The sequence below is a fragment of the Mus caroli genome, chromosome 10 (genome assembly GCF_900094665.2).
Source record: "Mus caroli chromosome 10, CAROLI_EIJ_v1.1, whole genome shotgun sequence".
Lineage (NCBI taxonomy): Eukaryota > Metazoa > Chordata > Mammalia > Rodentia > Muridae > Mus > Mus caroli.
The window spans coordinates 105023148-105036218 of NC_034579.1; the positions used below are offsets into that span (position 1 = coordinate 105023148).

The 13071-nt window shown below is 38.6% G+C and overlaps 1 protein-coding gene and 1 pseudogene across 2 annotated transcripts in view; one reads left to right on the forward strand and one right to left on the reverse strand.

Moving 5' to 3' along the window:
• Glipr1l2 (GLIPR1 like 2) overlaps nt 1–8203 on the reverse strand; it is a 26691-nt gene extending 18488 nt beyond the window's left edge. For both annotated transcript variants that reach the window (XM_021174728.1, XM_021174729.1), the window contains exon 1: nt 7979–8203. In XM_021174728.1, the coding sequence (XP_021030387.1) occupies nt 7979–8203 (225 nt within the window). The remainder of the gene's footprint in view (nt 1–7978) is intronic.
• On the forward strand, nt 1295–2089 carry LOC110303595 (annotated as a pseudogene).
• Nucleotides 8204–13071: the final 4868 nt, after the last annotated feature.

Here is a 13071-nt window from a genome sequence, read left to right on the forward strand (position 1 = left end):
GAACAAAATTATTATTTACCTATTGTGCAAAGCACAGTGAGTCTATGGGGTGAGTCCCACACCATATATCCTTCTTGTTTTTTATACCTTTCATACAGTCTGTCTATTTACAAGTGTTCCTTACTTTACAGAGAGCTCAAGTTGACAATCTTGGATGGATATCTAAAACTTAACCTGTCATAGTTTTAAGATAAAATTTCACAAAAAAAAAGATTTTGGAAATTATTTTTAGGAAAACATATTAAACATTAAAAAAAAAAAAACCCAGACATGCTTTCAAGTTATTTTCCTAGTAGCCACTCACAGTTATAGTATATGCATGTTAAGTATCAAAACAGTCACAAAACAAAATACCTTAAAAAATTAAAATGTATATGCTTCACTTAATATGCATGAATGATATATAGCAGGAAATTACATTTATTGTATCTTTTCTTGTCTTTGTTCTAGGTTTGAATTTTTCTTAATAGCCAAAATTATATAGTAAATGCAATAAACTTTTTGGACCTGTAAGCCTAAGTGGAAGAGGAATCTTACGGTGTTATACTTAATGCTGATGCAGTAGACTAGGGACGGTACTACAACATTACGACTATATATGCGAAAGTCGCTACTTTGCAGAGGGAGATGAAACCCGTTTTTATCTGGGCTTAACCTAAGAATGCTTACATTTATACAAATGCAAGAGGCTGAGAACTATAGTGGCCCTCATACAGCGTGCCTGATACAGTCTAATTTAACCTTAAGCCCACTAGTCCACTTCCATTGTTGGGTATCTATTTCTAATCTTGCATCCCTGGTGCATATTTTCCCCATAGCTCTACAGTCCTTACACCATGGGCTCCCTCGCTGTTACTTGTAGCTTCATGAATAAGTTAACAGGCAAGACAGGCATGACACTTTTCTCTATGGTCCCTCCTGACCACTGTGGGATTTTAAGCTTACCTGTAACTGTCATTTTCCATTTCAAACAATCATAAAACTATCTTTAAGCTTTCTGGTTTTAAATTCTTTAATTAATGTGATGAAAAGGCAAAACTAATGACTTGGAGGTCATGATACTTTCTATTAAAGCCTTATTAAATTAGATTAATTTGCCAAAAAAACACAGAAGCTAACCAAACCTCAAAAAACCATCTGGATCAATTTCTGCATTTATAGGAGTTTTAGGAATATTTAATCTCTCTTTCACGTCCCGGGTTGAACGAGGCAGGCTCGTGGACCACTGACATCCAGAAATTAAGAGTTTTTTGAGACCCGGGAGGTCGCAGACCAGTGCTCTGCGGCTGTTATCATGCCACAAAATTAATATATTGAATTGCACCGCAAACGATATGGATATTGTTTGGACTACCATGAGAAAAAGAGAAAGAAAGAAGGTCGGGAGGCCCATGAATGTTCAAAGAAGGCAAAAAAAAAAAAAAAAGATTGGCCTGAAGGGTAAGCTCTATAAGTTCTACCATAAGCAGCACCATGCCAAGAAAATACAAATGAAAAAGACTATTAAGATGCATGAGAAGAGAAACACCAAGCAGAAAGAGGATGAGAAGACTCCGCAGGGAGCAGTCCCCGCCTATCTGCTGGACAGAGAGGGGCACTTGAGAACAAAAGTACATTCTAACATGATTAAGCAGAAACAGAAAGAAAAGGCAGGAAAATGGGAGGTCCCTCTACCCAAAGTTCGTGCCCAAGGAGAAACAGAAGTATTGAAAGTTATTCGAACAGGAAAAAGAAAAAGAAGACATGGAAGAGAATGGTTACTAAAGTCTGCTTTGTTGGTGATGGCTTTACAAGAAAACCACCTAAATATGAAAGATTCATTAGGCCTATGGGTCTATGTTTCAAAAAAAAAGCCCATGTAACACACCCTGAGCTGGAAGCTACCTTTTGCCTGCCTATTCTCGATGTGAAAAAGAATCCATCATCCCCATTATATACAACCCTGGGGGTGATCACCAAAGTTATTGAAGTGAATGTGAGCGAGTTGGGCCTTGGGACACAAGGAGGCAAGGTTATTTGGGGAAAGTACGCCCAAGTTACCAACAATCCTGAGAACGACGGGTGCATAAATGCGGTCTTGCTGGTCTGACAGTCACTCATACACGTCATTCCACTCACTACTGAAGACCACACCCTGTCAGGAAAACACCGTCACTGGGGTCTTTCTGAACCACTGAGCAGCCTTGCCCCGTGTGCAGTCACCAAGTACTTACTAAGTTGTAAAGGAAAATAAAATGGCCCAGTTTGACAGTTGGTCTTTATCTTGGGCGATAACGGTTTACATGTTAATAAAATTTAGTGACTCAGTAGCAAGGACACAGAAGCATACTAAAAACTATGTATGTAGCAATACAAGTCTGTCACTATTTAAAAGCCATCAGTATAGTTGAAAGTTCTGTAAAGGTCAAGTATTTTCCATTGCTTTGCCATTAATCCTAAAATGTGGAATATTTTAAACACATGGTAGTGTTTAAATTCATAAACTACTACATAAAAAGTCTTACAGAAGGTAAATTAGATGGAAAAAAAAGGAATATTTAATCTATGTAAGTGCTTATTTCTCTTTTAGCCATTTTACACAGACTTCTTTCAAATTATTTGATAAATTTAGTTATCCCATCCTGAGGTAAGAAAGTATTACATATACATAATACATATACAGAAACAGAAACATGAGGACAAATATAGGAAGCTTATAAAAGAGTAAGTTTGAGGGTAATGCTCCTACCCTGGAGCCATAGATGATCAAACAGAGTCTTATGCCAGATACGGGGCACCACACTGGGTCGGTGATCTGACAACTGGGACCCCACCACACACACACACATTACAGGCTATTGCTAGTTCTCTTCCTTACTCACCAGGCCTTGATGTGAAGATCCTACTGCTGAACACATCACACTTTCATTCATCACACATGAATAAAGCTAGTGCTGGCCTAGAAGCCTCCTCCTAGAAGGCTTCTATAGTGTCTCAAGGCACACTGTAGGCTGCTGGTTAAGAGAAGTCATCAATACTCTAACCTAGTTGTGAACCCTGTAAACTACAATAATGTCCAGTAGGACAAGATATGTCCTCTTGTATAATAATAGCATGAATGTTATGGGGGTAACCAACTCATGTCTGGTACTGTAAACTTGGCTATTCTAGATTGCTTTATATTGCTGTGATAAAGACCATGTCCCAAACCAACCTAAGCAAAGAAAGGGCTGATTTCATCTTACATCTTAAAGGCCACCATAAAGGGATGTCAAGGGAGAGACTCAAGTCAGGAAAGAGCAAGAAGAACTGAATTGGGGCCATGGAATTGGGGCCAAGCTTGCTGGCTTGATTCCCATGGCCTGCTCAGTTTGCTTTCTTATATGACTTGGTACCACCTGCACAGAGGAGACACACCCCATATCAGTCACTAATCAAGAAAATGTTCCAAACATTTGCCTACAGGTCAATCTCACAGAGGCATTTTCTCAACTGAGGTTCATCTTCTTCAATGATTCTAAATCTTGACAAATTTTCAGAAAGCTAACCAACACACAAGAGCCAGTGGGAACGCCAGAAGCCTATTACTATTGCTTTGCTAGAAAACATAATATCAAGCTGCCTTCTAAACTGTTAGCCGTATACCTAGAGACTTCAACAACTCTTACACTTCATCACTCCTATAAGGTGTGATTGGCTGTTAACACAGACTCATAGCTGGCCAAAGCACAGAGCACAAAGCACTGTGGCTCAGTACTAAATACAACATCAGTATCATACCTACTCACTCCCAAGGCTCAGGAATATTGCTAAAGAGTGGACACAAAGATTCTAAGAGCCAGAGAGGGGAACGATTGCTGTGAATAATGTCTTCTGGACATGACAGGATCTTTGTAGTTATGAACTTATAGAAGCTACGGTTGCTAGCACAAGATCTGCACAAGAGCAGTCCAGTCAACACTGAAGCATAGAGAAAGGAGAGGTTCATGAGGCTAACACGAGGAAAAAGGAACACCAAGGGGCCTCAAATGTCAGTACATTTCAGAATCATCTGTATGACTTCATGTTAAAATATAGGCTAGACTAGTGGGCTCCAAACTTGAATTTGGGACTCAGGAGGATCACGGAGGGCCTGAAAACTTTGATTTCTAACAAGCTCACTGGCAGTTCCAATGCTGTGAGTTTAGGGACTATATTTTAGGAACGTGTTAGGTTAATGAATAGAAGAAATGGCAAAATCAATAGAGGAAACCAGTGTTGGGGCAGACGGGGAAAAGTGAGACAGATCTCTGTGGCTTGCTGGCTGCCAGCATAGCATTATAAACTGAGCTCACTAAGAGTGACTGTCTCAAAGGAATAGCGCTGAGAGCATTAGAGGAAGATATTGGATGACCTGCTCTGGTCTCTCTCTATACAATGAATAAAATACACAAACCTACACACCTGCACACATGTACACACATGCACATAGCATAAGAAGGTTGTCTTGGAATCAGAAATCTGGGACTTATTATTTATTCCCTGACAGAGCAAACCACTAAAGGACATATTTTAAGTGCAGGGAAACTTAGAAATGATTTGAGTAAAACAGGAGGCCTCAAAATTAGCATACATAATTACATACGTTTCTGTACATTCACAATGAACAATCTAAACAAAAAAATCAGGCAAATAATTCTACCATGATAACATTAAAAGATAATAACCTTATCCAAACTGGTCTTAAAACCACAGAATGCTGTTGAAGAAAATCAACGAAGACACTAATTAAAAGGGTGATGTCAATGGCCAGGGACTGGGAGACTTAATATTAAGATGCCTCAACACAAAGTATTCTGTAAAGTAGTGTGACCCCCACCAAAAGCAATTCAGACCCTTAAGGGGCATTGAATACACTCATAATAATAATAGAGTCCTGAAAGAAAATAAACTCAGAGGCTTGGAAGACTGAAAGAGATTAGAAATAAATTCCTGCACACCCAGGAAAGTGGTTTCTACACATGCTGCCAAGACCATTTAATTGACAAACAGCAATACTTTCTAACATGCCTTGGGAAAACTGCATATTCACACACAAAAGAATAAAATTAGACCTTTATCTTATACCATATAAAAACTAATCATAAATCAATCAAAGACCTAATTGTAAGACCTAAAATTATGATTTTTTTCCAGAATACATAGAAGATGAACTTCATAAATTGGATTTGGCTACTGTTTCTCTAATACAGTACTAAAAGCATATGCACGAAGGAAAAGGAGAAAATTTCATTGAAGTCTCTTAAAAATTTTTTAGAAATGTGTTTTTGACATGCATGTGTGTTTACATGACTGATGCTCAAAGCAGCCACAAGAGGGTGTTACAGGCCCTTGGAACATGAGTTACAGAAGTTTGTCAGGGCTGGGAACTGAAGCCAGGTCCTCTGCAAGAACAGCAGTGCTCTTAACCATTGAGCCATCTTTAGAACCTCAAGTTTAAGACTTTTACTATCAATAGACAGACAACCCACCCAATGAGAGAAGGCATCTGTAGATACTCTGGTCTTTCATACCTGCCTCTCCACTCTCCCACCTGCTTTGCCATCACTTCTTACAGTTTTAATCTTCCCTCTTATCTCCCTTCTTAAGCTCTCCTCTTTTCCTCTTTCCTGGTGAGGGGCAGAAAGTAAAGCACTGGAAAGAGTGAAAGGAAGAGGAAAAAAAAAGGAAAGTAATGACTGAGACAAAACTCACACCAACTTTAATTTAGAACGAAAACAAGTAAATGCAGGGTAGAGCCTGAAGCTAAACCTAAAATGAATCCTTTTCAAATTTAAATTATATGATGTGAGCTCACAGGCCTGATGTTTTCTATTCTTCTTTTTACTGAAACATGCATTTTAGAGATCACAAAAGCTTGCAAAGGTTGTGTCAGAAACCACTGTGTTTACTCATTTTTAAGAGGAGGAATAATTCAGATTTGGTGGAAGAATAACAAGGAGAAGGAAACACAAAATGCTGGCTGGAAAACATATCTTCAGTAAATAGGACTATATGAGCATTATGGTCTGAAGCACCCCCACCCCCCAAGAATAGCTGTAGCCATTTTTTTCCATGCCTGCCTGCTATTTCATATTGTTGCTGTAACAGGCCTGCCAGTCACTGACACAGAGAAGTGACTTGGCTCAGAGATAGGACATGCTGACCACATACCCAGTTTTGTTCTGTCTCTTCTGAATGTCCTGTACGAGGTTTTTAATCTTAAGAAATCCCACAAAGCTTTATGCAGGACCCACTGAATCAAAGGTAAATATTAACTGTTATGTCTAAAATATCTTGAGTCACGGCTGACCTCTTGGCAGCACTTACTGCCCCTGTGTACAAGCTCATCGAAGTTTTCCCTTTATAAGCAGACAGAAAAAGATATCCATTGTCATAGTTCAGTTATCCATTGTCATAGTTCAGATAATTCCTAGCTATATCCATGTTTTGACCAGTACTAGGGTGTGCATTGAATTATTTTTGCATGAGATCACTGTTCATATGGTTTGTGTGCCGATTCCTGAACCCCAACAGTGAGGAAACACTGACCACACAAGACAGAGAAAGCGAACAAGAAACAGATTGCCAACTGAAGGAGCATTTCCAAAAGTAGCATCAGGTTCTAAGCGACGGTTCTGCTGTTGAAGGCACCTGTCCACTTGAGTTACGTCCCCAGAGTCCACAGGGCAGGACAGAATTGACTCTGAAAGTTGTCCTCTGATATCTACATGCTTGTCATGGCTTGCACTTGTGCATGTGTATGTGCCTGTACATGTGTGCATACATACACAGTAAAAAAAATTAAATGTAATAGAATATTATAAAATTAACATGAAAACAAAATCCCATTTCATAATTAATTTACCAAATGATTGAAAATATCCAAAACACAACACTAACACGTTGCTGGTGTTCACTGAATATGACCCTGTTGTTGACAATAATAACTGCTGTGTTTCTTTTTTTTTTTTTTTAAACGTTATATCTTTAAAGTCTTACTTCAGAACTTTTTGTGAAGGAACTAATCCTCAAGACAGAAAAGACATATCTCTAGGGATGGAGGTCTCATGTAATTTGTAAGGTGAATTAGAATTGCTTACCAGACTAATAAAGAAAGGGTTTCTTACTTGCTAGATTTTTGCAATCATTTTTAATGGAAATCATGAAATCTCCAATTAATGAGATAATTAATTGGAGTCACATGTCCTCCCAAGGCCAGATATATCTCAGGTCTCATTACTCTGGCCAGGAATTAAGAGTCCTGCTGCCCTTGGCTTTAGAAATTATAGATTATATGAAATCTCCCAGACTTAACACCTTCTGATCCTGGTAATACCCAATTAGCTACATAACTAGTGAAAATTCAATGCAGGCATAAAAACAAACAGAAATCTGGAAAACTGGAAGAAAAGGAAAAAACAAACAAAACGAGTTTTTTTGTTTTGTTTTTGTTTTTGTCAGAATTAGTGTGAAAACATTTACAGTGGAAAATAAAATAAAATAGGATCTGATCTTATATTTGAATTATCCCAGGAGCCTCACTTTTTACTGATTCACAGCCAAGGATCTTTGATAAGATTATATTGATTCTTAAAGTATGAAAATCAGTTGCATTAAAACACAATTTCTGAGGCAGGAGTTGGGGAGCACCCTCACAGAGGCTGAGGGAGGAGAGAGGGGATATGGAGTTTGTGGAGGGGAGACTGGGAAGGGGGATAACATTTGAAATGTAAATAAATAAAATAATCAATAAAAAAATGAAAAAAACCCCACACAATTTCTAAGTTGGTGTGCCTTAAAATTTGCACCCCTGGGGAGTACCCCAACTTTTCCCACAGTTGGTTCTCTGCAAAACAATGGAACTGATCACGTATCAGAGAGGTAATGGCTACATTTAAAAAGATGTATTTTTAAACTCAAATGAGATTCTTCCCCACGCTCTGGAAACGTGGCCTGAGAAACAGCTTTCTGGCCTCACCATGAAGCGCAGGTTCACCCCTGTGGGGAAGACCGTGCCTCGGAACTCATTATGGAGACCCACATATTCATTGATAAAGTCTACATCCTCTTCAAGCGGAAGTTTGGCGTTCAAACCTGAGCCCACCAATAGAAGCCACAGTTCACACAGCTTCAGAACTCTTCTTAACCGTACGTAATTCAACTGGGCACGCCATACTACAGACCAAGGCAGAGAGGCCTTCATGGTCACTGGCGGACAAGCCAGTGTGCGCAGGCGCCAGCCCACCCCTGTGACCTGCCAATCTACGGATCGAGGGAGGGCTCTTAATTGAGAAGAGAAGGAGAAGCAATAAGCGGGAAGAAAAATGCATGATAAATGTCTACCGAATGACCAAAGACAGACTAAAATTAAATGAGTACATGTTTTTCACAAGACTAATTGAGCACTAGCTAGAGTTGACTTGTGACACCAAAGGGTGTGATCATTCGTTGATCAAACATTAGTCTGTGTTGAGTGATTAAAAAAATCTGAGTTCCCCTGGAAGGGGAAACCATCTTTCTTCCCATGTTACTAACATTCAGCTCACCTTTATTTGTTTGTTTGTTTGTTGTTTGTTTTTCTTGTTTATTGAGTTGTTAAGTGTTTTTATAGTTGTCACTCTTTGGGACAGAGCATTCTCTTTAATATTTATCCTGAAATAACTAAAAAGAAGTGAAAATTACCTTTGATTTATGTCATGAAAAGTGGTGAGCCTACAAAAGAGGATTCCAGTTGTGCCTTTACTCTTTTAATGCTTACGGCCAGGCAGCACACTAAATGGTTGAGAGGACAAGACATAGCCTGTCCTTTCAAATGGGAATAAAGTGATTTTATATTTGGGAGATATTTTGATACTTGTATGGATCCCATTTATCAGACATATTCTCTAATGTAATATGGACTAGTGATGGTTGCTCTATTCTAAGTATTACCGTTCCCTTTTCAGACTATATTCAGTCTTAGGGGGAAACTAAATTCAAGGTCCCAGGCCCTGGGGCAGCTGGGGACTTCCCTATAGCTGATCAGCTTCGATTGTAAAGAGCTATCTGAGGTCAGACATCTTAGGGACAACTTCTCCGTCTTGCTGGCAGGGTTAAACAAGTTCATAGGCCTTTGTCCCTTTATCCCTCTGAGCTCTGGTCCTAAAATCTAGGAGAACTAACTAAGGATCTTGAAGCCAAGAGTTCTGAATACAGCCCAGTCTCCATCAGATAATCCTTTGTTTAACATAAAATGTCAAAATACAAGTGGATAACGCTACAGCTCCTGCCCCACCTTATTTTGTGTTCCTATCCTTGAAAATGTTGTACAATCTCCCTTCAGGGATGTGCTTCCAATCCTGAACTGGCCACCTTCCAGAGCGCTCAGAAAATAAAGCTTTCATTTTTAAGCTTCCATCTCTAAAATCAGTTTTTTTCAGCTTCCATCCCCAACCCAACAATGGTCACATCTCAGTGGAGATCTCAATTATGTTGATAAATATTTCTATGATACTTCCTATAGAGTCCATGACGCTATAAAAGCTGAGAACAGTAGAAATGAGTCTCTCCACCAAGACAGTGAATTACAGTGCAGTTGTGAATATTATTTTAAATTGTTTAAATTAACGTTATAAAACACTTAGCATCTGAATCTCCTGAAGCAGATAGAAAATCAGTTCATGGGGAGGTCAAGTAATTTGTCTAAAAAGGCACTTTGGCCATTAAATCTCAAAGGTAATTTTTCATTTTATTTAGTTTTTCTTTTCTTTTTTCTTTTAACAAAAGATGAGCACTTTAGAGGGAAGTTTGTAGGTTGAGAAGTACAATTATGTCTCACATGATCTCTCTCCTCGAAAAACATAAAGTTTTCTCCACTGTCAGCATCCTTTACTGGAGCTAAGCATGGTGCTATTTTCCTCTGAGGCCAGGACTCAGGAGTCTGAGGCAAGAAAATTATGAGTTTTAGACCAGCTTGGGCTACCCAGCAAGTTCAGACTATCTCAGGCTATAGTAAGACTATTATAAAAGCAACTCTAAAAGACTATTATCAAAGCAACAAAATGAAAAAAAAACCCTCCCCAGCCACATGTCCATTAATAATCCTGTGTACAACAAAAAAAATCAAAAAGAAAAACTAAAACAACACAGGAGTTAGTGTAATTGTTACAATCAATGAACCCACGGTGGCGCCTTACTATGCAGACTTCACAGTTCACATTAAGGTTCATTTTGGATGCAATGCATTCTGTGGATTTGGACATAGGTCTAACAATCTATCATTACATATTACATACCATTGAAATTATTAACTTTCGTGATAAACAAGGAGTTTCAGGAACTCCTCCAAGCCGTCATTACATTCTTCCCTCCAACACCTTGGCCTTCTCTTCTTTCTTCACAATTTGCATTTTTGAGAGTGTTGTGCAGTGCATTTGTGTGCTCTACAATATGAGATGTGTAAGCAGCGTACAAACTGTTCACACCGACCACAGTGTCTTCCATGTCTTTTGTTTGATAGGTCATTACTTTTTAACACAGTAAACAGCCCATTTTCTCAACGTAAAAAAAAAAAAATCAAAAAACAAAAACAAAAACCATTGCTTTATCCATTGAGGGAATGCCAATATTGGTTGCTTTCAGGCTTGGGCAATTTATATAAATAGTTACTACAAACATGTTTGAACATTTTTGTATGGAAATTATTTTCAAATCTTGCAGGTAATGCAAAAGAACATACTTATTGATTGTATGGGTGATATGTGGTCAAGTTAGTCATAGGATGATGATATGATGGTGATGGTGATGATTTTGTTACTGTCTTCATGTCTGTGGTTGAGAACTTGTGCCATGGCACAGGCACACATGTAAGGTCAGAGGCCAACTTGGAGGTGACATTTGCACCACTGTGAGTTGGACTTTGGGTCCCCAGACTTGTTTTCTGATGCTTTTGTAGCCAGCAAGCACTTTTACCCAATAGGCTATCTCACAGACCCCACGCTCAGCTTTCTAGGGAACCTGGTGTACGACTTTGCACTGTGTCAGCACCCTTTGCATTCCCACTAGGATTGGGGATCCCTGCCGCTTCACATACTTACTATTGTCAAGTATGGAGGGCTATTTTTAGTGGGTGTATAGTGCTGTTACATTTAGTCTTCCTTTCCCTGATGAAATACCTTTTTATATGCTTTCTACCTTATCATGGATGCTAAAGTCTTTGACCCATTTTTTTTTCCTAATGACTTTAGTATTTATTTTTGAGTTTGAAGAGTAATTTACATATTTTGGATAACAGTCATGGATCAGGTATGTTTCTAAAAAAAAGTATTTCCTTCTTTTTGTCAGCAACTTATGAGTCTTTTTAATTTCAACAGGGTCTTCTTTATCTCTGTGCTCTCTATCACGGATTATGTCCTTGTTGTGTGCAAAAGTTCATTGCCAAATAGAGTTAAGAAGCACTTCTACTTTTGTCTTCTACAAATGATTGCAGAACACTATTACAATAGTATCCTTTTTGTTTGTTTTGGTTTCTTCTCAAGACAGAATCTCCCAGTGTATGGTATCTACCCCACCCCACCCCACCCCAACCCCCGCTGTACCGGAGCTCACTCTGTGGAGCCCACTCTGGATGAAAACTCCGAGATTCACCTGTTCCTGCCTGTGTATAATAGTACTCTTAAATGTTTGTCAAATTTTACTAGTGAATTTATCTGTGCCCGACGATTTCTGCTTATGAAATTAATTGATCATTCCATCAATTTATTTAATAATCATATGCCTATTCAGATTTTCTCTTTCTTTTTGTGTGAGTATAATTTGGCTATTTAAAATGTTATGAAAATGCAAATTTAAAATATAGTTTTCTGTACATTTAATGAGAACAAATAAGGAATAAAGCTAACACACAAATATATGATTTTTGTTTTCTGCATTGGTCTTAGTAGGAGGATACTTTAATTTTTAGACTCTTTTATTCAGTCTTTCCTACTTTCTTTTCTTCCTGTGTGTTTGGGGTGGGCATGTGGGCATAGAAGTGTATGTGAGCACAGATGTATGTGCACGTGTGTGTGCATGCATGTTTATGTGTGTGCACATATGTGTATGTATGTGTGTTCATGTGTGTGTGGATATACATGTGAGGTACATCTTGTACAATATAGTTTGACCCCATGGGGTGTCGTTCTGGACTACTCCCCACGTTCTATGTTGAGACAGGATCATTTAATTGAGTTCATCGCTTGCTGGTTAAAATCTAATTAGCCAGCCTGCTCCAGAAATCTTTTGCCTCTACTTCCCAAATGATGAGATTGGGTGGACTATCATATCTGTCCCATCACTGATGGGTGCTGAGGGCCTGAACTTTGATTTTGGTTTCTCATTTGCATGTAGACACACACACACACACATTTATATGCAAACAACCTTAAAAATAAAACCATGAAATTGACTTTATTCCACTGCTTCCTAATTTCTATACTAATATATATATGTGTGTATATAATATTATTTATTACATATATTTATATTTTACGTATAATATACTAAATAAATATATACAGTATATATGTTACATATATAGTCAAAAAGGATATATATTATATATAGCACATATATTATATGATGTCATGAGGCAGGTCCTCTTAAATCCAAAATACCAGGTTAATGCAGATGACAAAAATTTACTGTAACCAAGCTGCTACGGATTGATCAGGGCCAGAGAACAGACTTGGGAGCTGAAGAGAAATTGCACAGCTTATATGGACGGTGAGATCATAAGGGGAGGGGAATGCAGGGTGGACTGTAGTGTTGTTTAATCATATCTTGGCATAAGGGGTTGCACAATGAATTTTCACCAATCAGGTTAGGAGTGGGTTCCTGAGCCTGGGAACATGAACTTAGTTTGACCCTGCCAGAAAGATGGAGAAGTTATCCTTAAGATGTCTGAACACAACAAGCCTCTTCCGGTCAGAAAAGCACCAGGGTAGCTAGGGAGCAGGATCGGCTGACACTCGCCAGCTACCCACAACACTTGCCACAGGATCTTAAGACTTCTGGTGAGTGGAACACAGCTTCTGCTCCAATCCAATTGCGCGC